The following is a 27207-nucleotide window of genomic DNA, read 5'->3' on the forward strand; positions in this document are numbered from 1 at the left end:
ATGAATTTGATAAAATTTGCCTTGAAAACGTTCACATTCTCTGACAAAACTGGTGAGCCACCAGGAGGAACGTGTTCCAACAGCTGACACAAAGCTCCCAGGGACAATATCTGCTCAGAGACAAGGGGACACAAGGGCTGGAGGCACTTTTCATGAGCAAAATACAAAAACGGAAACACAGGCTTTGGGCCAGACACGGACAGGGTCCCTGGCCCTTCAGCCAAAGTCTCCGGGCGGGTGGAAGGCGATGTCGGCGTCCGGGACGATTCCACGACAGCGGTCGGGGAGAACTGCCCGGGCCACTTCTCTTCTCGAGAGTCACTGCAAAGAAGCCAACGGAGGGCAGTGCCTACAAAAGCCACCTAAACCACCCTCCTCTCTTTCCATAAAGGAGAAAACCCAGGGCAGAGACGGTCTCCATTTCCCCCCCAGGCTTTGTCGGCTCATGGAAAACTTTGCTGTGGTTCATCAGTATCTGGCAGGAATGGGATGCTCAGTGGTGATGCTAATGAGAAGACAGAATCGGGTTTGTTCCCGGCAGCAGTGGCTTGAGCCAGCACGCCGGAAGACCATCCTCGACGACGCGGGGTGGTCGGCGACCAGAGGGCTGGCGTGGTCTGGGGAGGGGGGGCGGGCAGGCGTGGCTTCAACACGAAGCTTTTGCCGGAAGGAGGCGTATATACACGTCTATGCCTCACCCACCGTTCGCAGGATGCCCATTCTACACCAGGCTCTGTTAGGCCGTTCACACCCATGACCTCCCTTCCGGACACAGGCCTCCCCAGGTCTGAGCGGTGACATTCTGAGACAATCCAGCTAAGCCAGCGTCCAGAGGGAGGACATCCCGTCCTCCCTGACTCCCTCTTAGCCTGGTGCATCTAGACAGGACAGAGGCCCTCACCACCCGGGCCTTGGAGCATCCCAGAAGGACTCATACCCCTTCACACCCAGGAAGGAAGGTCCTCCGTCTAGAAGCCGTCCAGCCAGGTGAGTGGCACAGAAGCCGGTGAGATTTGAACAGCTGGGACGGCCCGGTACCGGTGAGAAATGAGCAAATATTGCTTGCCTGCCCCTGGCCACACAATATTGTCTTCTCTCTTCCTCAGCAATGTTTTAATCTCTACAGCGGGCGCCAAAACGAACACTGATAATTCATAAGAAAAAGATCGAAACGTGGCGTCCTTATACTCTTTCCCCTTGTGGAGCCCATCCCCATCAGGTCTGCCCTCCTAGCTGGGTGGCTGTGGAAGAGGGCACAGGACATGACGGACTCGAGGCAGCACCAGGACACCTGTGCCCGAACCCCGACCTCACACCCGCGAGCAGAACGTGACCTTGGATGAGCTGCCGACATTTCTGAACCAAGTTTCTACAGTAACCATCTCCTATGCTGGCCAGCATTTGTCACCTGCCCTTCTGTCCCCTCCCGCTGCTGCAGGATGACCACGTGGCCCAGAACTGAATGAGGACACGGCTGTTTAAGGGGCGGGTCTGGGTCCCTTCTTCGCCTTTCCAGCTGGCCCTCGGAGCCCCGACAGGCTTCCCAAGGCTCTGGGGCTCCTTACTGTCATTTTCCCAGAGACGCCCCCTTCCTGGTGGCCTCACGGCTCAGGGCCGCCCATGCGGCCAACGGCCTCAGGGACAAGAGTGTACCTGGGTGTCCAGGTTTTGTGCCTGGACCCAGCTGGGGATTTGAAAGTCATCGCCCTGCGAGCCAAGAAGAGACGGTTTTCTCTTCTGCCTCATTTCTGTCACCTGCTTCATTAGCTCTTTGAGGTGTCCCTTCTGTGGTGGCTAAAATCAGCAGCACTGTGCGCACACGTGTACGAATCCTTCTCTCCCTGAAAGTCTTTCCACTTATGCTTATTGGAAACCAGAATAGAAACCCTTTTCTGCATTCAACTGAATTCCACCCCGCAAAGTCCTCAGCTCCGGTTATGAGGCTCAGATCCTCAAGCCCCACAAGGAGCTCCAGGAGGGAACGGAGGGCTTATTTCTGCTTGAAGCTGGGCTCAGCCCTAAAGAAGTCCCTCATCACTGCCACGCAGTAGAGGCTCACGTCTGCGGTGGCTGCTGCGACCCGGAGACACGCGAGGCTGGCCCGAGATCACACGGGAGACTGGAACTCGGGTCCCTGTGGCACGTGAGCAAACGCTGTCTTTGAGGTTCTGCTACCCAGCTGCCTTCGAATGTTGATGACAATGAAGACTTCCGTGACTATTTCCGGACACTGCTTGCTACTGTGGCTCCACGTGTCAACGACCAGAAATTCCGGGGTGAGTGCCTTTCCCGAAAGGCCAGGCTCCCTGCGAGCTGATGGGTCCTCAGCGGCACGCTGCGGGAGGGACCCTCCCTCCTGCCATCAGGACACTGGCCTAGGCAGGCCTGTCTGGGGTCCCATGGTGGCTCCAGGCTTGCTGGGTCAGAGACACCACCACAGAAGGTCGTAGGTGAATGGACCCCAGCACTCGCCCTCCTGGCACCTGCGGGTGTCCCCATGCACCCACCGAGTTTACCCCGCCATGTTTTCTGCCCCGCCGTGCATTGGGTAGGTATTGGCTATACCACCCTCCAGCAAAACGTAAGGGCCAAGAGTGGAGTTCTCCGGGTACTGGGGACAGGGAGGACCCAGAGCCTGGTCTCCAGAGCTCCCGGTCCATACCGGGGGATAGATACGCTGTGCACCCCAATTTCTGTGAAATGAGCCACGACTCTGATCGCAAAAAGGAACATCCAGCAAATACATGTCAGGGCCAGCGGATGGCCACAGCCCTCTTGGGGGGAGGGGAAGGGGAAGGGAATCCACCAGAAGAACTGCAAGGGTCTTTAAGGGAAGGTGGGGAGACAAGCAAAGGTGCTCTGGACAGGGGGCAGCTTAAACACAGGACCAGTAAGTAGGTGGGACAGCAGCTCTCTGACCTGCATGGAAAGGGCTGGAAAAAGGCAAGGCTGGACAGGTAAGCGGGGCCCCCTCGAGAACCAGTAGTTTCCAAGGGCCCCACACCTGTCACCCTGGAGTGGACAGGGTCTCAGTGCATCCTGGGGACGTGTGTCTGGCCACACCTGCCACCCGGGAGAGGACAGGGTCTGTGGGGCCTGGGGGTACGTGCCTGGTTGAGCAGGGGCTGTTGTGGTGTGGGTTGGGTTCTTTGCCCCCACGGGGTGGGAAGAGGGGCCTCGTAACAACCCTGCCCTCGTACCCCAGACGTCCCACCCACCCGGCGTGGGGACCCGACAACAAGCACCCGCTGAGCAGCACGCTTCCCAGCACCGCCTGCACTCAGGCCAGGTGCAGGGTCCACGGGGGCCGCCCGGGGGTCTGGAGGGTCCGGGACACCCTGCTGGACTCTCTCGCATTGAGTCCAGGGTTCTCTGGGGCCACCAACTGGAACCCCTACGAGACAATTACTTCTGAAAACACCTTCAAATTCTAGAGCTTCATTGTGAAGACTGAGTGGGGGCTCATCTTAGAGCAGTAACTGATCCCCTAGGAGCCGCCTGTCCTCCCTTCGGGAGGCCCTACCAGGCTTTCTCTCCAGAGCAGGGGGTGGGGGGGGGTAAAGGGCGAGCAGCATTCCAGAACACTCCAGAGCAGGGGGGTAAAGGGTGGGCAGCATTCTGGAACTCTCTGGAACAGGGGGGTAAAGGGCGAGCAGCATTCCAGAACTCTTTGAAACAGGGGGGTAAAGGGCGAGCAGCGTTCCGGAACTCTCTGGAACAGGGGGGTAAAGGGCAAGCAGCATTCTGGAACTCTCTGGAGCAGGGTGGGTAAAGGGTGAGCAGGGGAGGTAAAGGGCAAGCGGTGTTCTGAAACTCTCCAGAACAGGGGGGTAAAGGGCGAGCGGCATTCCAGAACACTCCAGAGCAGGGGGGTAAACGGTGAGCAGCATTCCGGAACTCTCCAGAGCAGGGGGGCAAAGGGCGAGCAGCATTCCGGAACTCTCTAGAACAGGGGGGTTAAGGGTGAGTGGGGGAGGTGGGTAAAGGGTGAATAGCATTCTGGAACTCTCTGGAACAGGGGGGTAAAGTGCGATCAGGGGGAGGGGCGTAAATGGTAAGCAGCGTTCTGGAACACTCTGGAGGGGGGTAAAGGGGAGCACTGTTCCAGAACTCTCTGGAACAGGGGGGTAAAGGGCAAGTGGAGGGGGGGGTAAAGGTTGAGCAGTGTTCAGGAACTCTCCAGAGCAGGGGGTAAAGGGCGAGCAGCGTTCCAGAACTCTCTAGAACGGGGGTTAAGGGTGAGTGGGGGAGGTGGGTAAAGGGCAAACAGCATTCTGGAACTCTCTGGAACAGGGGGGTAAAGTGCGATCAGGGGGAGGGGCGTAAATGGTAAGCAGCGTTCTGGAACACTCTGGAGGGGGGTAAAGGGGAGCACTGTTCCAGAACTCTCTGGAACAGGGGGGGTAAAGGGCAAGCGGAGGGGGGGGTAAAGGTTGAGCAGTGTTCAGGAACTCTCCAGAGCAGGGGGTAAAGGGCGAGCAGCGTTCTGGAACCCTCCAGAGCAGGGTGGATAAAGGGTGAGCAGGGGAGGTAAAGGGCGAGCAGCGTTCCGGAACTCCAGAGCTCCTTCGGCTACACTGGGCCGTTTGTAAAAATGCACATCAACCCTCACTGCTAAGCAGAAGTCTGAAACTTCAAACCAAACCCTTTACCTGCAAAGGGACATACTGAGGACTGGACTTCAGGGACAGGTCAGCAGCATGGAGGAGGGAGAAGGGAGGGGGAGGGGGAAGGGGGAGGAGGGGGAAGCGGGGGGGGAGGAGGAGGGAGAGGAGGAGGGAGGAGGGAGGAGGGGGAGGAGGAGGGGGGGTGGGAAGGGGAAAAGGAGGCGGAAAAAATGGCAAGTGGGCAGGACCCAGAACCTGCTCAGGAAGTCAGCCACGGGCACTGGGGCGGAGCAGAGGACAGGTGTCCCCAGGACCCGGTGAAAGGTGGCAGCGGCTCATCCATGGGAGGGTCTCTGGACTGAGTGCCCCCATGGCCCGGCACTGGGGAGCACGGGAGGGGAGCTGCCTGCCCGACCCCCGTGAGGCAGAACTGCATAGGGCGGACAGAACCCGCTCCAGCAGGGACAAGAACAGGGGTGAGGACAGGCTTGTCTGAGGCCTCAGGAGGGACCGGGAACTGCAGGTGGCCAGGAGACGCACAAGGACAGAAAGGGTGGCTCTGGAGCCAGGCGCCTCGGTCCAAACCCCAGCTCCCTGTTACTCTGCCCTCTGACCTGACGTGTGACACGTCTCCAGACACCTTCGTCTCCTCATCTGTAACCTGGGGACAGTCACGGGGCCACCTTCCTGCAGGGCTGTCACCGTGATCCAATAAAAGGCACCGAGTGCAATCTGGGCACGAGTGGGCCCGGAAACTGCACGATCTCTTTTTGTTTGGTGACTTGGATCAAGACAGCCTGCCGCCTCCTCCTCCTCCGGGAAGCCGTCCAGACTCCACAGTCCATTGGGATTGGCGCCCCCAAATGTGGACTTCGGCCCCACCTGCTCCCTCGCACAGGCGGAGACCTTCCCCCCTCGGCAGGGAACTGATGACCGCAAGTCCAGCTCTCCAGCCAGATCACGCTGTCCTGTCCCCGCCGACCCTGGGAGCCTGGCCCAGGGCCTCCATCAGGAGCTCGGACTCGGCAGAAGAAGAATGTCACGGGGTGGCGAAAAATCAGAACGCAGACGGAGAGGCCGTGGGGGCTGGGAAAGGTAGGGGGGAGACCAAGCAGCCCCGCAGGAGGCGGGAGGCAGAGGCAGAGCCAGGGAGCCCGGGGCATCCCTCACCTCCCTCTGAGACCGGACTGGGCGAGGTGGGAAGGAGGACGGGGGCCCAGGAGGGAGGAGCGGGGCAGGCACGGGCCAGCGGGCACTGGGACCGCAGCCCGGAGCAGAAGGGGCACACCTGCCAGGCAGCGCATCCTGAGAAGGGGGTCCCCGCCCATCTGAGGGCACACTCAGACCGCGGCGGTCCTCCTCCAGAGCAGAGGGTCCTGCTGGGAGCACCAGCAGGCGGGGTCAGGGGACAGCAATCGGAAGCAGCCCTGGGGCCCGGAACCCCGGTTGAGTGCCTAGTGGGTACTGGGGAGCGAGGGACGGGGAGCCCAGCAGCGGGCGCTCGGGGTCAGGAGAGGGGCCTTCCACCCACGCCCCAGGCCCACCCCAGGTCCTACAGGAGGGTGGTCCTCACGGGGACCCGCCGGGGGCGTTCACGCAGACGCAAACCTGTGTGTCCGAGCGTATTAGCTCCCGCGGGGACTCGCACACACACGCGCTTTCGTGCACGGTGCACACAGTCACTGCATCTGGTGGGAACACGACCACCGCCCGCACGAGAGAACGCGCACGTGGCGTTTCGTCCAGCACGTCGTCACCCAGGGGCTTCCCCGCTTCGGGAAGCCCGGCCAGCGACGGCCACGGCGGATCTGACGGGACGAGCACAGGCAGGCCCTGCAGGCGGGACACGCTCACGGAAGCACTGACCGCCAAGCCACCGCCGATTCCGCTCTGCCTCCCGGTCCCCTACGGGACGGCGGGGGCGTTAGGTGGACCTTCACCAACGACGTGTGCGTGGCACATCCACGTTACCTGTGGATTTCACGTGACGATGATGAAGGTGATGCCACGTGATACTGGTGACGAGAGGGACCCCACGTGGTGGGGAGTCAGGGGCCGAGGGTGTGCTGACACCGAAGGGGGTTTCCAGAGCACGTGTGGTTGAGCGTCTGGGGGAGACGGTGGGTGTCTGGGGCCTTTCTGCTGGGGGGGGTTGGGGCTACGGCTCCTCCCTGGGGGCCCGAACGCCCCAGAACGGCAGGCGAAGAGCCAGGAGAGGCTCCGGTTCGGGGAATAGTTCAACCTGGAGGGCTGGAAGGAGACATGCGGGAGGTGAGAGGATTTGCTGGGCACGTCTAGCGGACACGTCCCGCAGCGGCCACGTGCGGCCACCAAGCCGAGGCCCCTGTGGGCAGTGGCCACGGCACGACCGATCGCCAGCCGCCCGGCCTCCCTCTGGCACCGCTCCGAAAACCCCGGGCATGCCTGACGGGCCAAGAAGCTGCTGGGACGTGGGTGCTGGGGAGCCTCAGGACAGACCACGGGCGGGGAAGGCAAGACACGTGGAGACACGCAGGCCACGGGAAGCCAAGGCTTTGTGCCACGGCTGCACCTTTCCAGGACAAAGACGGGTGTCGCTGGGAGTTCGGACAACACAGCACTTGGGACGAACCAAAGACCTCAGTGAAGGCTCCCACGTCCACACTCGCCAGCCCACGTGCCAGAAGTCAGCCACACGAGAAACGACACGGCACGCGTGCAAGCTGGAACTGTCCCAGACAGGGTGCCACCTTAGCTCATGTCCCGGCACGTCCGCTCGCTGCTGGGGATAAAACTTCTCAACTGACAGGCGGAGAGAAGCGGGGCTGGGTGGGGTGGGGTGGGGCCGGGGTGGCACCCCGGCAGCGGGCATGCGACCGGCAGACGGGAAAAGAGGGAGCAGGGAGGGAGTCCGGCTCGCGCGCCCTGCACGGCTCCCGCAGCCCCGCAGAGGCCACGGACCCAGGAACACAGGCCACGTGACAGGCGCCGGCCACGTGCTGCTCACATCCGCTTGGGCTGCAGAGTCTTGCCAGGGCTTTATCATGTCTCCCTTCCTCCGCAGCTGGCTCTGGGAACCCAGACAACAGCTGTGGGATTGCCACCCAATTCCAGGTACAACAGCAGCCTGGCTTTCCTTGAGGAGGCTCCTTCCTACAGCTCGTAAAGAGGAGACCCGGCCGTGCTGACCCCCATCGGTCCGACCCGACGAAATGAAATAGGTTAGAGCTTGGGGTTTTCCCCAGGACCTGCTGGCAAGCACCAAGGGCCCCCCTATGTCTCAAAGTAAAGTGGCACATTTTACAGCCAAAATGCCAGGAAAACAGAATGCTTCTTTCAGATAAGATCTGGTTTATTTCACAGCAGGTGGGACCTACGGAACAGGTATTTAAAAAAAAAAAAAAAGAAAGAAAAAGAAAAGAAACACCGCTCGGTTATCAGCATGGGTTTTACATTCTCACACCTACACACACACACACACACACACACACACACACACACACACACACACACAATATTGCATTCAGAAATCTGTTTGGAAACACCACCCCCTATCCATCATCTATACATATCGGAAGCGTAATTATACAGGCACTCGGTCTCGAAACCTAGCAACAGTAACCACGTAGCTCTTAATCGGCTACCCAGACACCCAAACTCACACATCGGCTCAATGTGCTTCATCCTGAAAAACAAAACCTCCTTGCTTCTCTGTCTGGAACTGCAGACGGACAAGATGTATGAAAACAAACCTTGTTCAGCTGAAGAGGAACAGCCCATGCCATTCAGTCCATTTGACCGTTCGTCTCCCCACAAAGCCGGGCAAAGAACAAAAATAACAAAGACTGGAAAAAATAGGGTATTCCGGTCCAAAGCTCATCAGCTTGCAACACGCTTAATATTTGCATGACTGTTTCGGACACGAGCTCTCGGCTCCCCGGCAGCCTCGCCACAGGGACCTCCGTCCTACAGAAGCCACCGTAAACGCCCCACGGCACAGCCCGTGAGACCCGGGGGGCTCGTGGGCTCCGGCGACAGCTCAACACTGGATGTCGGCAAACAGGGATTAACTTTAGTGTTTGCAGCGGCTTTGACACCCTCACTTTCCCGGAGGTGGCAAATGAGATAACCAAACGGAGGTCACGTCTAATTGTTTAAAGGGGAAGGGAGTTAAAAAACAAAGCAACACAAAACGAAAGGAGCCACAGCATCAGATGCTGGCAACATGCATGCTGGCCGGATGGTGAGCAGAACGTTTCACGACAAGATGTAATCTCCCTTTTAAAGGGACAGAGATGCATCCACACGGCATTCTGGATCCATTTCCGGATTCTACAGACCTCGGAGCGCCCGTTAATCACCTCGCTGCTTTTCAGCATGCTTCCTGTCTTCCCCGAAAGCCACGGCGGAGCATCCCCAGTGCCCTGATTTCTTGGTCGTGAGCTTCCCCGTCCGGAAAGCAAAGCGCCCGCCGCTCCCAGGCAGAGGTTAGCTGATGATCTGAAGGGTCTTTTGGAGAGAGGCGTCGCCGACTACCCAAGTCAGGAGAACATTTCGCCTTTTAATTTACTCCCTCTGAGTATCGACGCTGACCCCACGTCCCCACCCGCAGCTTGGGATTGGGGGATCTGTCCACCATACTTCTATTCGGAAATGCAACCCAACAGGATGCAGATGAAGCCTTACCCTCACTCCCTCGGTCCAGAGTCCCGACACGTGAGCCTGGTTCTCCAAAACGGTGCCCCAGCCCCACTAAACGATCAGCTAAAGTCTGCTAGTGAGCATCACGGGCCGTCCTGACAGAGGCAAGGGCCCGCAGCCTCAAGTTCAGGACACGCGTCCCCGTCTTCCACATTTCTCCTATGCCGCGGGGTAGCTTCTAAGTCAAGATTTAATGCAGATCGTACCGTAGAAACACGGCCCCATCCTGTCCTCCCCGGCACCCCCGCCAGGACTCGTGAGGCTGATGGGAGGAGAGCCAGGGCACGTGGGACAAGCTGAAGCCCCCCAGCAATCACGCTGGACACCCAGCACCCAAGGGTCCAGGAGCAGACAGCGGAGTGGCCTTGACCTCGACAGATAGTGACAGCACCCTCACAGGTCACGAGGATGGGGGTCGGGAGCCAGGCCACAGAGGGTGGAATCGGAGAGCCACGTGGCCACGGAGCCTCGCAAACAGCGCACTAGAGGCCCTCACTGCAGCACGGCCCCAGAACTGCATGGTGAAAGGGTAGAGAACCGTGTCCCCGATGCCGCCCACTGCCCCATGCCTCCTCTCCCCGTCCCCCCATAAGCTCTGCACCCCAGACTCGGAGGGAGGGCAAAACATCACAATACTCCGGCAAACACATCCCCGCCAGGGACGCATACCTTCGCAGAGGTAACAGCCTCAGAAGGACAGTCGTGTGACAACGTGAGTGCCCTCGATGGTGGCTGACGTAGCCCCCAAAAGACGTGGGAGTCCTAATCCCTGGAGCAACTTAAGAATCTCAAGACGACAGCATCCTGGATTTCGGGTGGCTTTAAATACAAAGACTCGCGCCCTTATCAGAGAAAGGAGAGGGGACCGGGGACACAGGTGCAGTGAGTGGGCCATGTGCAGCAGCGACAAAGACAGGGGCCACGCCTATCACCCGAGGGATGCCAAGGGACGCCGGGTCCCATCAAAACCGGAGGGAGGCAAGGACGGACCGACCACACCAGCACCTCGACTCGGCACGTCCGGTCTCCAGAACGGAGGCAGAATAAATCTCCGTTGATTCCCGCTGCCCGGCTGCTGGCGACTCTTTACGGCAACCCCAGGACACTGGTACGTGGTCCGTCCTCACGGTCGAAGCAAGCCCACCCAAGCCGGGGGTGGGGCAGGCCGGCGGGGGGTCCCGGGAGGCACAGGTGGGTCTGGCCTTTGGAAGCCCAGCACCGGAATGCTGGGGGGACACAGACTGGTGACTACAGATACCACACCAGGCCCCCGAGTCGGGCTCCCTGGGGGCGGCTCTGGCCATCTCCGTCCGCAGAGTTCCCCAGGCACACCCCACACTTGGCACGCACTGCTGGGTGCCGGGGAACCCTGGAGGTTTGGGTCGGCAACTCATGATCAGTCAGGAACTGTTTGGGGAACGACAGCCAGCAGCTCAGAAGACTCACTCAGGGGGAGGGGGGACGAGGAAGCAGCCAGGGTGGCACGGGTCCAGGACACGGGGAAATGGGCGGATGCCCCAATCAAAGAGGAAACGTGCACAAAAGAGTCTAATTTTCTGAACAGTCGCTTGCTGTTCTCCGGTGATGGGGTGACGGGTTAGTAGCCTGTCCCGCTCGAGAAGTGACTTTCACCTGTGCTCCGGAACCCGGGGCAGGGCGGCAAAGGGGGCATCAGGCTCTGTGGCTCACACCTCCTCCCCGGCCAGGCCTTAGGCAGACAAAGGTCTCTGGGGAAGAAGGTCCCCGAACGGGCACAGGGCCTGAGCGGGAGAAGGTGCTCGATGAAGAGTCGTCGTGGAAAGAAGTGATAGGCACCTGGGTACCAGCTGGTTCAGGCACCCCCGGGGACTCCCAGCAAAATACACTGTTTTCAGCCCAGAGGGAAAAGGGTGCCCCCTCCAGCAGCGAGAAGCAGACGGCTTTCCTGAGGACGCACAACTTCTCCAAAGAGGCACCAGCTCAGCTGGGGCTCTGGGTTTCAGAGCCCGGACTCCCGTGGGGCCACCTTGTGGAGGTGACCCTGCACCCTGCGTGTCCTCCTCCGTCCCGCTCCGTGTCCCTGTCCCAGTCCCAGACAGCCGCTACCAGGGGGCACCCTTCACCTGCAAGGTCTCCCCGTGACCCCGTGCTGCAGGAGCATTGCCGGGACCTCCAACACTTCCTGTGGGAGACAAGTGAGGTGTCAGAGGGCAACGCGGAGTCAAGGAGGAGTCAGGACACGGGGAGGAACCACCAGTTCCTTAGGTGGGAGCTTATTCGGGGCCGTGGGTGAGGACAGGGGCCTCCGGGAACTCCGTCTAAAGCACGGCGCCCCTGAATGGAGGCCGAGCGGCTTGCACGCCGTGGGTGAGGCTGCCCTGAGCTTCAAGCCTTCCCAGGTTCGGACTTCCTGCCCGGTGCAGGCGCTGCCCCGCCCAGACTCCCACCGCACAGGGCACCTGCTCCCTGCCGGGAACAAGCGAGGCACAGGGCAGAGGCTCAGTGCGCACAGGGCTGAATCGGGGTTTTACAACAGGCTGACAGCGTCGGTGAATCAGCACGTTGAGGGATGTCTATGCCCACAAAGGACCAACAGGCCCGTTTGCCGGACCACAGTCAGACCCCTCGTCAGAAACTCGGGGGAAAGGAGAGGTCTCCTTTCCTTCTTTGGAGGTGCCGAAGGGACCCCACAGGTAGCAGACCACCCCTTCCCTGCAGGGCACACGGTGGAAAAGCCCACAATGCAGGGGACAGGAGGCGCGGACCCCTGCCTCGCGTGACCGAAAAGCTGGCCCTGTGTCTTCACGGAGCCCCGGGTGGTCTTACACAGGTTTGGAGTAAATGCCGCAGACCTCAGCCCCAGGACTGATAGATACGGATGCCGTACAAGCCTGTGGGGAGTGTCCCCAGGTCTCAGGAGGGCTGCCCTTCGTAGTCTAAATAAATCATTGGCCAGAACGGGCGAGCGGTGATTCAAACGTATTCACCCAACGCACAGGAATCCTTCCATCGTAGGAAAAGCCCTCAGTTGGTCCGAGAGTCTGCATCCCATATAGGGAATCTCGAAATCTCAAAAAGGAGGAGACGGTCAGGAAGCTCCCCACTTTTTGTCTTAAAATCAACTCGGTACCTCAAGGGACGCGTCACTTTGTGAGTAGGACCGTTTAGGGGCTGGTCCTCGTACTGGTGGTGGGGCGGGCCGGGAGCGTGGACATACGGGGCTCTCGGCCCCCCTCCGGGAGCCAGGGTGGGGAAGCCACTTCCCGACTCCCTCCTGCCCATCAAGGTCAGTGCTCAGAGCAGTAAGGAGGGCCCGTTAGGGTCAGAGACAGCTCAACTCAAGAGGCGCGTCCCCGTGGTCGTGGGGTGAGGCCCGCACACGCTCCCTGCCCTGCCTCGGCTCTGCGTCCTGCTTCAAAGAGCCCCGATTCCCGGAACAGCATCTGACACTTCGACCTGGAGACAACCCCACCCCACCGCGCGGCCCTCCGTCCCGGGGACGACGTCGGGAGGGAGCTGCTGGCACCCGCGGGCTCACTTCATTCTCTGAGTCGCACGGCAGACGTGAACTCATCCATCTTTACGACGCGCTCCCGGGGGCGCTGGTCTCAGAGCAACGCGGCGGCTTGCCCTGGCTCACGGGAGGGACTGGCGTCGGCATCGGGCTCGGCCTTCGGGAGGCCCCGATGCCCGGCGCACAGCCCGGGGTGACTCCAGCAAAGCTCCTGGCTCCGCATCCTTGTTCGGTTCTCAGACCCAAGGTGGGTACCAGCCACACGTCACACACGGTAAAGACTCGACAGCCAGACACGTGCTTTCGCTCAAACACGGGGGGAGGGGCACAGGCGGTGAGACACAGACGCCATCCAGCCACCTTCCCAGGCACCTCGGAGCCCACCGCCCACCCCGTCCACGGATCGGCACCATCTGTGAAAGCTCACCACCGCTGGTCCAATGGGGCTGCTCCCCGCTGCAAGTCCTGTGCAAGCCCGGGGCTGGAGGAAACAGGCCGGCGGGCTCTTCCGAGATGCAAGAGCGGGCCCAGCCGCCGGGAGGGCGATGGGCCAGAGGAGGGGCCCCAGAGACAGTCCTTCTGGTCGGCACAAGGGGTACTAGAGAGGGGAACAGTCGTGAGCACCCCCGCGGGGGCAGAGGAACGGACGCAGAGACGGGGACCCGGGGCGACACCGGTCTCCCCTCCGCCTCGCTCACCGTCGCCTCTGAGTTCACGCGGGGAGGCGTGCGATTCAGGACAACGAGCCTAAGTCAGCCGCAAATGAACTCGAGGCCCCAGGGGGACAGCGGTGCCCTCCGTCCACCGCGTGCGTACTGAGGACGCGCGAGCGAGGAGACGGCGCGGCGGCTAGGGCCGCGCTCTCCGACACGGTTTGCTAACTGCGGACGCGGAGCCGCCATCGCGGGGGTGGGAGACGGCGGGGGCTGTCTCCTCGCCGGACGGAGCCCCGCCCCCCGAGCCTACTCACCGATGTCCGTCTCCTTGTGGTTCTTGATGTACTCCGCCAGCTCAAAGTTGCCCGCTATGATCGCCACCTGCCGAGAGCAGACATCACGTTAGCGCAGAGCCCTGGCCGTTCGCACCCGTCCGCGCCGACGGCCGCACCACATGGCGGGCCCAACCGGGGCCCCCCAGAAAGACGAGACGTACGCCCTTATTTTCGGTTTTATTCAGATGTAACCGACACTCAACACCGTGTGAGGTTAAGGTGCGCGAGGAAACACCTTGACGGCCGGCGACGGTGGGAAGGTCGCAACTCGGTTGGTTAACCTCTGTCACCGCATATGGCTACAGAGACCCTTCTCCCCGGGACGAGAACTTCTAGGATCTGCTCTCTAGGCAATTTGCCAGCATACCTACGGCAGGGTGAGCGCCAGTCCCCGGGCAGAACGCCACATCTCCGCCACCAGCCCCCCTTTTACCTGGAAGTCAGTGCCTCCTGCCCCCCCCCCCCGCCCACCCCCTGCCCCCTGCCTCGGCAACCACACGTCTGACCTCTCTTCCGGTGGGTTTGGACTTTTAGATTCCATGTATCGGTGAGATTGTATGGTTTATGTCTCCGTGTGACTTAATTCGCTTAGCTTGGTGCCCTCCAGGCCCATGCATGTTATCACAAGCGGGGAGAACAGTCCTGACTCTTTTTAGAAAAAGTTTTTTAATCAGTTTATTTATTTGAGAGAGAGAGAGAGAAAGGGAGAGAGAATCCCAAGCAGGCTCCGTGCTGCCATCACAGAGCAGGGCTCCAACTCCCAAACCGTGAGATCCTGACCTGAGCCGAGATCGAGACTCAGACGCGCCACCGAATGAGCCCCCAGCACCCCAGTCATGACTCTCAAAACGGCAGCCACAGGCTCCATCGGCCCCCACACATCACGCTCAGCCCCCGCAAAGCCCCAGGCCACTCAACAAGGTGAGGCTCTCATTCCACGAGGACCCACAGGAGAGCAAGTGTCTGCCCAGAAGGTCCCCAGCAGGGACCATCTGCACAGGAGCAGGGTGGGGCGCTCAGTGAGCCTGCGTCTGGAGGGCCCCTGGACCGTGTCCTGTACTCCGCCCGGCATGCCCGCGCGTCCCGTCCTTCTGATTAGACACGAGCCGCTCCCCATAAGCAGGGAGAAGGGAATCCTCAAAAAAGTACCCAAAGCTCTTCACCAGATTTCAGTCTGGTGGAAAAAAATCCCACCCTTGCATGTGTGCAGAAGACCAGAACCAACACCTACGGGAAACGCTCCCAACGCAGGCCCCATGGATCTGTGGGCTGACACGAAAACGCCGGGGTGGGGCTGGAGGGGGAGGGAGACCAGGCGCCAGAAGCACGTGGGCAGGGCTCCCGGCACCACGGGCGACGGTCTACGCCCACGGGAGCCAGGCCTGCAGGTGCCAGCCTGGAGACACACGCACATCTACAGCCCTGCGGTGATGACGCGGGTGGGACTCAGCCAATCATCCGAAGGCCTTATTAGCAAACCCTGACTTCCTGGAGAAGCGACTCCCGCCCGAGCCTCCCGCCAGCCCTACGGATCCCAGACTCACCAGCCCCCACAGTCACGCAAACGAGCTGGTCACAAGAAACTGCCTCAATGTAGATCTCTCCAACCCGTCGGGCCCGCTGCCCTGGAGCGTCCTGATGGAGGCAGCTTTGCAGAGGCCGGGGGGCCAGACACCCAGGGATCCCGGGCCCCCGCCCTCAGGAGTGACGCTGCTTTCCACGGGTGCCCTCCAAGGATGCCGCCCGAGAGGAGCGGCCGGCCGCCGAGGCCGGGCCCTCCCCGGCTTGCCAGTGGAAGACCAGCCACGGGAGCCGCTGCTGACGCCAGCGAAAGCCAGAAGGCAAAGAGCGGTTCAGGGGTGGCCCCTGGGTCTGCCAAGATGGGTGGCTACTATCAAAATCCAGAAGATAGTAAGTGCTGGCGAGGATGTGGAGAGCCCGGCCTGTTTGCGCCCACGTGCGCCCTGCCGCTGTTAAGGTAAGAAGGCTCAGCCACCGTGGGAAGCAGCTTGGAGGGCCTCGGGGAGTGAACGAGAATGACTGCGTGTTCCAGCAATCCTACCTCCGGGGTCAGACCCGAAGGGACCGAAAGCGGGTATGATGGTTAATTGTATGTGTCATCTTGACTGAGCCACAGGGGTGCCCAGACAGTCGGCCAAAAACTACCGTGGGTGTGTCTGCGAGGGCGTTTCTGGAAGACACGAACGTCCGACTCAGCAGGCTCAGTAAAGCCGCCAGCCCTCCCCGGCTCTGGTGGGCCTCGTCCCACCAGTTGAAGGCCTGAGCAGAACAGAGTCTGACTGAGCAGGAAGTCCGCCTGCCAGACGGCTGAGCTGGCGGGTAGGTCTCTTCCGACCTTCAGACCCGGACGGAAGTGCCAGCTGAGCCTCAGGCCCACCAGCTTTCAGACTGAGACCTGCACCATCACTGCCTGGGCCTCTAGCTTGTCACAGGACTTCTCAGCCTGGACTTCTCAGCCACCATACAGGGGTGTGTGTGTGTGTGTGTGTGTGTGTGTGTGTGTGTACGTGTGCACACGTGCATCCCACTGGCTCTGTTTCCCTGGTGAGTGCAGGTCTGGGTCCTGGGGTGGGGCCACTGTAACAAACGCCCGCCAAGTGTGGAAGCAGCTTTGGGAGCAGGGGCGGCAGAGGCTGGAAGAGGTCTGGGGTGCACGGATGGTCAAGGCCATTCTGATGGACTCTCACACCGAATCACGAGGAAGTGCGGTCGCATTATAAAGTCACCAACGGCTCGGCCGACTGGTGCTTGCGTCCTAGGGTTGGGCGGAAGGCAGAACGCACGAGCGAGAGTTGGGAACTTGGCGGAGGAGACGTCTATGCAGAGTGAAGGAGCAGCAGGCTGCTCGTAGTGACGTGCCAGGGGAGACGAACCGGAGGCGGAGGGCTTAAGCGAGAAGGAGCCAGAACGCGAAGACTGGGGAACATCCTCGGCCCATGCCGGTTGCAAACAGTGAGAAAGCATGCTCTGAAGAGAAGACCGTGCGCGTGGCATAGCCGGACTACCACTGGACAAAGAGCGCACGGGATTATGGGAGCAGAGACACGGCGGGTTTGAACTGAGAGGGCGGAGCCGGGCTGTAACCGGGGAAGGCTGGGGGCTTCTTGGTTTGGACGAGAGGGGACAGTAGCTCCTGGGCAGCAAACATGCAACACTCTTCCCGAAGGAGATTCGGAGACTAGCAGGCCACTGCCTGGGTTCCACCAGGAGCCTTGTGGGGTGGGACTGCCCTGCAGAGCAGGGGTGAGGCTGCTGCCCTGGCGAGCCCGCAGGCCAGGGCACCGAAGCAAACGGCTGCTCTCGAGCCAAAAGACCCCGCGGAGCTGGCTGCTGGGCTCCAGACCGCTGGGGACCCGACACCCCTTCCTTCTGTTTCAGCCTCTCTTTTGGAACGGGGACGTCTGGCCTGTGAGGGTCTCGCTGTCACGCCTTGGAAGCACCCAGCTCGTCGGTTTCACGGGTTCCCAGCGGGAGACGTACTTGGCCCGAGGATGATCCATACCTGGAGTCTCACGCACACCTGAGCTGGATGATGTTTCAGTGGGACTTGGGACTTTAGAGATGGTGCCGGAGTGAGGTAAGACTTTGGGGGGCTGTTAGGTGAAATCAGTGTGCTCTCCGTGCCAGAAAGACATGGATTTGGGGGCTCAGGGGGGGGGAGTGTTGCATACTTAACGTCTGTGCCCTACCCACCCCCCCATCCTGTGTTGAAAACTAACCCCCAAGGGGAATGGAATTTGGAGGTGGGGTCTTTGGGAGGTAGTTAGGGTGACACGAGGTCATGAGGGTGTAGCCCCTGTCGGGGGATTTGCAACCTTGTAAGAGGGGGATACCCGAGACGCTCTCTCTCCCCCCGACCACGTGAGGACACGGCAAGAAGGCCAGCAAGAGAGGCCCCACCAGAACCCAACTGTGCCGCGCCCGACCTTGGAGCTCCAGCCCCCAGAACTGTCTGTTGTTCAAGCCCCCTGGTCTGTGGTCTTCCATTACGGCAGCAAGGACAGATTCAGAAAGCAGGCGTCCAAAGAGGTACCTACACACCCACGTTCACAGCAGCGCCACTCACAACAGCCAACGACGGAGGCACCCCCGGGCCCGTCAACAGATGAGTGGATGCTCACGTGTGATCCACTCACACGAGGCCCCTGGGGTCTCCAGATTCCCGGAGACGGAGAGTGGACGGTGGGCGCCGGGGCTGGGGGAGGGGCCGGGGGTCCGTGCTTCGTGGAGACAGAGCTTCAGTTTTGCAAGACGGAGAGTTCTGGAGATGGATAGTGGTGACGGTTTCAGAACAAGGTACTCAATGCCACTGAACAGACTAAGACAGCAAGACTTCTGGTTTGTACATTTTACAATTAAACAAAAAAAGGCAAAAGTGCACCTGTGTGGACCAGCAGGACAGAAGGTCAAGTATGGATGAATAGGCCAGGAGGTGTTGGAGAGATGCCTGAGCTTTGGAACAGCCAACTCCCCACGAGGCATGGGGGGTGCCGGGATGAAGCGGGGAGGGAGGCCTCAGACAGCGCACACAGGAGCAGGGAGCACGCTCCGAGTTACCAGGGAGCACCCTCGGAGTTAGCCGGGAGCATGCTTCGAATCTACCTGTGAATTAGGTAGGTCCTCTGGCCCACCCAGGCCCTGCACCCGCCTCATCGATGAGGCGAGAGGGTTTCCTGTGGACACACTGGGCCGTGGTGGGGCACACCCAAAGACCCACACTCTGCCCATCAGTAAGCAGGGAAAGGTTTAGGGCGCCTCATCAGGGGTGCCCCCAAACCGTTCGTGTCTTTTGCCAAAGGGCTGTACTAGATACACACGGCGGCAGCATGTTTAGGGGACACCGGGGCAGGTGGGGGGCTGTGTGCGTCACAGCAGGATATGAGGTGCCACCCACAACCCACGCCGACACCTGCCTGTTGTCCTTCCCAAAGTCAAGAAGGGGAGCTGACCCAACTGCACACCTACTATGCGCCAGGCTTTGTGCTGGAGGCTGGGGGCCCCAGGCGAACCCCCACCCCTACGGTCAGGGCCGTCCCTCACCAGACAGCTGGAATCCCACACCGTCGCCTAGACTGCTGTGCCCCTACCCCTGTATGGCTTCGAGACCAACATGAGGAACGTAAGGAACAGAGTGAGGGGCTCAGCATGGTGGAGGGGGCATCGTGCAGTACCAGGAGCAAAGAGCCTAGGGGACTGAGGGCAGGGGGCGATCTGACAGAGGAAAACTGACCCCACACACAGGGGAGGAGGGCGCAAAGAAAGCTGGTTGGCTCTCGCTGCAACTCTCTGCTGATCTATTTCTACCCTTCCTGTATCAGGCCACCCTTCCACAGGACTTCCTGGAAGACCCCAGCACTGTGTGCACAATACTCTCTGTGGGTTCATGCCAGCCACCCACCCATCCACTCAACCAACTACCCAGTCATCCATCCACTCAACCAACTACCCAGTCATCTATCCACTCAACCAACTACCCAGTCATCCACCCACTCAACCATCTACCCAGTCATCCACCCACTCAACCAACTACCCAGTCATCCACCCACTCAACCAACTACCCAGTCATCCACCCACTCAACCAACTACCCAGTCATCCACCCACTCAACCAACTACCCAGTCATCCACCCACTCAACCAACTACCCAGTCATCCACCCACTCAACCAACTACCCAGTCATCCACCCACTCAACCAACTACCCAGTCATCCACCCACTCAACCAACTACCCAGTCATCCACCCACTCAACCAACTACCCAGTCATCCACCCACTCAACCAACTACCCAGTCATCCACCCACTCAACCAACTACCCAGTCATCCACCCACTCAACCAACTACCCAGTCATCCACCCACTCAACCAACTACCCAGTCATCCACCCACTCAACCAACTACCCAGTCATCCACCCACTCAACCAACTACCCAGTCATCCACCCACTCAACCATCTACCCAGTCATCCACCCACTCAACCATCTACCCAGTCATCCACCCACTCAACCAACTACCCAGTCATCCACCCACTCAACCAACTACCCAGTCATCCACCCACTCAACCAACTACCCAGTCATCCACCCAGTCAACCATCTACCCAGTCATCCACCCACTCAACCATCTACCCAGTCATCCACCCACTCAACCAACTACCCAGTCATCCACCCACTCAACCAACTACCCAGTCATCCACCCACTCAACCAACTACCCAGTCATCCACCCACTCAACCAACTACCCAGTCATCCACCCACTCAACCAACTACCCAGTCATCCACCCACTCAACCAACTACCCAGTCATCCACCCACTCAACCATCTACCCAGTCATCCACCCACTCAACCAACTACCCAGTCATCCACCCACTCAACCAACTACCCAGTCATCCACCCACTCAACCAACTACCCAGTCATCCATCCACTCAACCATCTACCCAGTCATCCATCCACTCAACCATCTACCCAGTCATCCACCCACTCAACCAACTACCCAGTCATCCACCCACTCAACCAACTACCCAGTCTTCCATCCACTCAACCACCCACCCCTCCATCTACTTATCCACCCTTCCCTTTACCCATCCAGTTACCCTGTTATCCATCCATCCATCCATCCACCGTCCACCCACCCACGCACCCTGCTACCATTAACTGAGCACTACCATGTGCCACGTCCCATGCCCCCAGCCCTCAAAGCTCTCCCCGGTCTCTGTGGGTAAGCTTGCATTCTAGATAAGGAAACAACTCTACCTGAGCCCAAGTATCAAGTGGACCTGCATCCTCTCCCACCCATCATCTGGTCAATGCTGAGCTCCGAGTGGGGGCCAACAAACTCCTGCCTTCCTGCTCAGGGCAGGTGGAGGGGCATGAACACTTTCATAGTGATACAGGTGCCCCCTTGTGATGTTCCCCTCGGTCTCCCTGGCTCCCGGCGGCGGGCAGTGAATACCCTAGAGATGTCACTGCCTTGCTGGGGTGCCCACGGTGCATCCGCTTGGCCGGCCCCTGGAGTTAGCACCAGGCAGGGCGAGAAGCTGCCAGTGTCCATGTTACTGACCATGTTACTGATCCTGAGGCGCAGCCAGAATGTGGAGAACCCACTCCCCTGCCCCGAATGCAGCCTCCTCCTGTTGCCATTGCCAAATGAGCCTCCTAACACGGAAAGCTATTTATAGGCGGCTCTGTGACCCTGGCGTGTCCTTGCTATAACTGGAAAACGGCTCCGTGCAAAGACGGCGGGGGAGACTGCGGGCTTGGCACATCCCCATCTTCAGCTTCCCTTCCAGATGACTCCACGTCGCCAACCTGAGACCTATCGCAAATCAGGCAGCGACCGACCCCCAGAGGCCTGGAAGCCTGGGAGGGACGGCTCAGTTATGAGCATCCTGCAGGCATGCAGAGGGGGCTGGGCACCCAGCCCTGGACTCCGCCAGACAGACTCCACGGGGGTCTTTGCTCAGTCTCTGGGGCTGAGCCCGGGGACGCAGTCGGCAATCCTGCAGATTCCAAATGCAGTAGCACCCGAGGTTGTGCCAAATCCCACGTGGGGCCAGGAGCCTTGGCAAACCGATGTGTTACCCGGAGGCCCTCGGCTTACTCAGGGACCCCACGCTGGTTGGGGGGGGAGGTCCCCCCAACCACCGTGGGGCTGCTTGGGGAGAGCGGGCCAGGCACCGAGCCAAGAGGCAGCTAGGTCGGGTGACCCGACGGGCCACCCCAGGTTAAACAGGAATCCTGGGAAGAACCGCCCAGGCCAGGCCTCTCCTTTGCTAAAACCCCGAGGCTGGGAATGAAGTGCTCCCCACCATCTCTCAGAACACCACGCAGACCATCCGGCCCCCGTGTCCCTCCCCAGGAAGGGGACGCCCTGGGCTGCGGTCAGCCGTCACGTGGACACCATGGTACAGCAGTCGGGGTCACGGACCTCCTGGTGTCAGTCCTTCCAGCACAGAGACCGCAGACCAATTACATCTATCTGTAGCTGGGGACGACGATACGTGTGTGACCTGTGCTCATCAAATAGTTAATGCTGGAAAACGGCTTGCAACAGAGCCTGAAGTCCCACAAAGAAAACCCAGGCCCAGGTGGCTTCTCATGAATTTTCCCAAGTACAGGAGGAATGCTAACACCCATCTTACCCAACTAATTCCGGGGAATGAAGAGAGAACGGCCCCAGCTCCGTGTATGAGGCCAGCTAACCTCACCACCGGGACCCTCCAAAGGTGCTGGTCGTGGCTCCCACCGAAGCAGAAAACCCAAACGCGCCTGAGCAAAATGGGCTCAGGGATTTACTTACGAAGGAGAAGACATCATCACGAGGTGTGCTTATTACAGGAATAAAAACATCAGCGTCCTTCATCGCACCAAGAAAAGAGGGAAAAACATCTCTAGGATTCTTGCTGATTGCAGATCTGTTACCAAATTTGATAAGTGTTTGATCAAAAAGCACTTGACAAAACTTAATACCGATCTGTGATACAACGTAACAGACTCGGAATAAAAAGGAACTGATCTGCTGCTACATCCGTGAAACGTCTGGCTGCGTCAGAAGCCACCCCAAAGCTAAGAGGGGACAGATTCTGAGGACCGAGAAGCGGGGCTGGCCATCTGGGTGGGAGGCCGGTCCGGCTGGCAGGTCGGAGAGAGCCTCGCCCACGAGTCACGGCACGAACCGCGGCTCGTCTGCTTCCTTCCGCCGGGCCTCCCGCCCTCCCGTGACCAGACTGGCTTCCTTCCACGGTGGGCCCGTGACCAGACTGGCTTCCTTCCACGGTGGGCGCAGGACAGTGTTCAGCAGGAGCAAAATCGAAAGCTGGAAAGCCTAAGGGCGGGCTCGGGAAGTCCCGCGATGCCGCTTCGGAAATGCCGTACTCATCACCAGGCGAGACCAGATGCTAGGCGGGAGGACACAGGCCCTGCGCCCTGTCTGGGCTGTGCCTCAGCCTGTGCTGTTCCAGCCACGGCTGCCCGACGACGGCCACATGGAAACACTCGCGGGTGCATTCGGGTTGACGCTGTCCTTTTGGACCTGAGCTCAACGGAAGTCCCAGAGCCACTTGGGATTTGACCCTCAGCTCCAGAGCCGACGCGGTGCTCTGTGTGGTGTTCAGACTGTCTCACAACAGGGCACTGAGGTCCGTAAGATGGCCACGCCCATGGGGGAGGCTGAGATTCGGGCCTGAACTGCTCCCTGGTCACAAGGGAGACACGGAACCCCACGGAGGGCCCCGAGAGTTCATGTTTAAGGAGAAAAGCCACCTCCAGTATCTAGAAGTTTATGAGCCTCCAACAGGCAAAGTCAGACTACGACCCAGCTGGCCTACCTTCATTTTAGTCGCTGGGCCCCAGCCGTGCTGGATAAAAACACCTCCCCGCTCCGTGGAGGGGCCCCGAGCCCCAATCCTCTTACGTGTTAGCACCTTCTGCACGGTATTATCCAGTCTTCGGTTGCATAAAGTATTTATGGTAGTCAAGGCGGAAAAAAAAAAGCCATAAAAAGCATCTGAGAGAGGCATAAAAGTTTAGCATGCACACAAAAGAACGGGAAGTAATTATTTCACATCGACCAAATGCATCATCCCCCTCCCAGATGGATTTGCCAATAAAATGCAAATTTCTCCTCTGAAATAGCACCGGCTTGGAAGGACACTATTTGCTCCCGGAAATCTTGATAAAGAGCCAACGGTTTTGCTGTGTTTGCAGAGAAACAGCCTTCAAGAGAGCAGCTTGTGTTGGGACCATCAGGTTGGAGAGGCACGAACATGCGGGGGCAAGATGTTTCCGCGCGGCCTCCGGGTCCCTGATGCACTGGGCGGAGACTGACGCTCAGGGACGGCGGACGCTCCTAGACGGGCTTCCCCACGTCGTAGTAACAGGGACTCTAAGGCTCGAGCGGACAGCGGCAACAGGACCTTGCTCAGCACCTGCGCTCCCCAGGCATCTCAGTAGCCGCGATGCCTGTTCCCGTTCCACGGAAGAGGAGGCGGGCTCCTAACCGCTCAAGGACGTGGGACTTCTACCTTACGTACAGGTAGACCTCGTCTGTTTGGCCCCAAAGCCTGGAGGCTCGCGGCCAGGTGCTACCCATGCAGCCTCAGGTGGCTCTGACCCCAGGAAACCTCTAGCTCCTCGGTGTAGGCACAGCCCCCTCCCTTGAAAAGGGGTGCGTGAGGGAGATCAGTGATGACATTTGATTTGGAAGCAGAAATTCAGCACCGTTTTCGGCAGGACAGCAACCAACGAGAGAAATGACAGCTGAGACCACACACGCTGTGTATGAGCCAGCTTAGGCCACCACAACAGACAACAGGCGGGGCAGCTGAAACTATATACATGTGCTGTCCCCCGGTCCCCAGGGCCCGAGGCCCGACGTCCAGGCGTGGGCAGAGCCAGGGCCTCCTGAGGCCGCTCCCCTCGCGTGGGGACGGCCGTCCTCTCCCTGCGTCCTCATGGGGCCGTCGCTCCGGGCGCGTGTGTGTCCTGATTCCCCCTTCCTACACAGAGCCCGGTCACACGGGAGCAGGGCCCGCCCCGGTGACCCCGCGTCACCTTAATTACCTTTTAAAAGACCCCCATCTCCAGACACTGTCATGCTCGGAGGTGCTCAGGGTGAGGGCTTCCACCTAGGAATTTGGGGGACACAGCTCAGCCCAGCGGACCTCGCCTGGCGCGGGAACCGGAGAATCTCTTCGGCTTCCTCGCAGACACGTGCCTTCTTCCGCATCAGACACGCACGAAGGCCCGAGAACCGCTCCCCTCAGCACGTTTACAGAGCCCGTGCCCTGGGGGCCAGGGAGCCGCGTGAACATGACCGTCGGGGATGGAAACGCCAAGAGCAGAAATTGCTTCCTGGGTCTGATCTTTACGCGGAGACTTTATTTTCCCCACCCCAAGAGTTTGTTACGAATGTTCTGAAAGGCACCCCAAACCCGAAAGAACAGGGCAATAACCAGCAATCCGCTGCCCGCCTCGGTCACACGGCACCTTGCGAGCCGCGAGCCGCGACGTAAGGCGCACTGCTCTCGCTGAGCCGCTGTGGTGACTCCCCCCGCCCCTCCCGTCTGAGTGTCTCAGCGTCCAGAGAAGAGAAGGACCGGCCCCCACACGGACTGACACGACCGGACCAGGATTCACTCCCAAAATGCCCCATCCCCACCCCTCCCGGTGTTTCGACTGTTCTCGTTGGGGTGCGAGGCCACGCGGCACCGCGTCGTTCGAGAACCGGAGCACCTCCGTCGCCCCAACAGGCTCCCACGCCCCTGCTGGACGACGCGCCCCTCCCTCCCCTGCCAACCTAGAGGAGGCCCCCGTCTCTCTCACGGTAAACCAAGTGCGCCTGTTTGCGTCACAAGTTAGAAGCGCCGCGGGGTCTGGCCCCCCTTGCTCGGGGCTCCGCCTTGGGAGTCTGTCTGCACCGTCGCAGGCTCCGCAACGTCTCTGTCTTTTCTGCCCAGGGATGCCCCACGACACGGATGCACCTGTCCGCCGGGACGCGTGGCTACGACGAATGAGGCTGCTCCGAACGAGCTCCTGCAGGCGCTTGGGGGGCCGTGTCCGGTTCGTTTCCTCCTGGCCTCCCCCGAGGGGTGCAGTGGCTGGATGACAGGGTAGGGCACGTCTCGCTGGACAAGACACTGCCTTCCTTCCAGACGGGGGTCGCTGTAGGCGCCTACAGCAGTGAGCTGGACTTCCCGCCACCCTGTCTTTGCACCCACACTTGGTCTTTTTAATTCAGGTGTGTGTGTGTGTGTGTGTGTGTGTGTGTGTGTGTGTGTGTGTGTGTGTGTGAGAGAGAGAGAGAGAGAGAGAGAGAGAGAGAGAGAGAGAGAGAGAGAAACGGGCGGTTTTAAGTTACATTTACCCCCAAACACACTCACCTTTTTCTTAACCTCACCGTTGCTACCTTTAAAATAAAATCAACTCATGGGGCCCCCGGGTGGCTTCGTCGGTTAAGCGTCCGGCTTCGGCTCAGGTCGTGATCTCACAGTTTGTGGGTTCGAGCCCCGCGTCAGGCTCTGAGAAACCTGCTTCGGCTTCTGTGTTTCCCTCTCTCTCTGCCCCTCCCGTACTTGTCCTTTCTCTCTCTCTCTCAAAAATAAATAAACATTAAAAAAAAAAAACTAAAAAAAAAAAAAAAAAAAGATTCCAAGACCTGGACCGAGAACCAAAAATATCAACCTCCCTGAAGCCGCTGCTACTGAATCCACAGTGGCCAGGGCGCGAGAAGACAGCGGCCACGGCCACGTACCCAGAAGCGCCATTTCTGACCCCAAGATAACCAGGGTGAGAATGGCAGGGTAGCGATCAGGACAAAGGTGGTCACAGCACCTCCAGGTTTACCTTCCGCAGTCACACAATTCTTCCCTCTATTCGGTGATGGGAAGAGACTTCAGGAAATCGAATTCCATACACGAAAACCATCTTTGTGTGGCGTCGAAACCGTGAGCCAGTTTGGTGTTTATACGGAATTTTATTTGATGACCTTCCCTAAGAAACTGAATCCACAATTTCATTAAAATGGCTGCCACCTGTCACACGGGAAACAATTTCTGAGTTACGGACTAGAGTTTCTCGTCAAAAAGCAAAAATCCCGGGGCACCCGGGGGGCTCCACCAGTTAAGCATCAGACGCTTGGTTTCGGCTCGGGTCACGATCTCAGTTCCCGGGTTCGAGCCCCGTGTCGGGCTCTGCACTGACAGTGTGGAGTTTACTTGGGATTCTCTGTCTCCATTTCTCTCTGTCCCTCCCTCTCTTTCTCTCTCTCTCTCTCAAAAATAAATAAATGCGGGCACCTGGGTGGCTCAGTCGGTCAAACGTCCTACTTTGGCTCAGGTCATGATCTCACGGTTCGTGAGTTCGAGCCCCACATCGGGCTCTGTGCCGACAGCTCGGAGCCTGGAGCCTGCTTCGGATTCTGTGTCTCCCTCGCTCTCTGCCCCTTCCCTGTTCACATTTTCTGTCTCTCTTTCTCAAAAATCAATAGTAAAAACATTTACTAAATAAATGAACTTACAAAAAAGCAAATATCCTGTGAGAGCCAGTCCCCCTGTGGCTCTGCTCCCTGCTGCCCACTCTCACCACCTCCCGAGCTCGGGTCCGAGCCATAGACGCCAGAGCCCGGGTGCTGATGTCATTCACTGTCCCCAATTCCCCGGAGAAGAAAAGGAAATTCAAGACCCTCTCTCCTTATCACCCTGCCCGCCTGTCCTCATACCTCTTAGCGTGCTTATAAATAAATCCAGGCTAGATCAGGTCCTTTGGAAGAAAAAAGACATCCAGCATGTAATTAACCCCAGTGCCCCAGAAGGAACTTATTATGTAAAGAGACTTTTTTCTCCCGTCTTTTTCCGTCATACATCCTAACTCACGGATCCTATTGTGGGCACAGAGACCACTCAGGGAGTGTGCTGAATGCCCAGCGGGT

At 59.4% G+C, this 27207-nt stretch overlaps 1 protein-coding gene across 1 annotated transcript in view; it reads right to left on the reverse strand.

The window, feature by feature from the left end:
* Positions 1 to 27207, reverse strand: part of SHANK2 (SH3 and multiple ankyrin repeat domains 2) — a 490038-nt gene that overhangs the window by 315385 nt on the left and 147446 nt on the right. The window contains 1 exon segment of the mRNA XM_042904258.1: positions 13751 to 13817. Within this exon segment, the coding sequence (XP_042760192.1) occupies positions 13751 to 13817 (67 nt within the window).

This window comes from Panthera leo, chromosome D1 (genome assembly GCF_018350215.1).
Source record: "Panthera leo isolate Ple1 chromosome D1, P.leo_Ple1_pat1.1, whole genome shotgun sequence".
NCBI lineage: Eukaryota > Metazoa > Chordata > Mammalia > Carnivora > Felidae > Panthera > Panthera leo.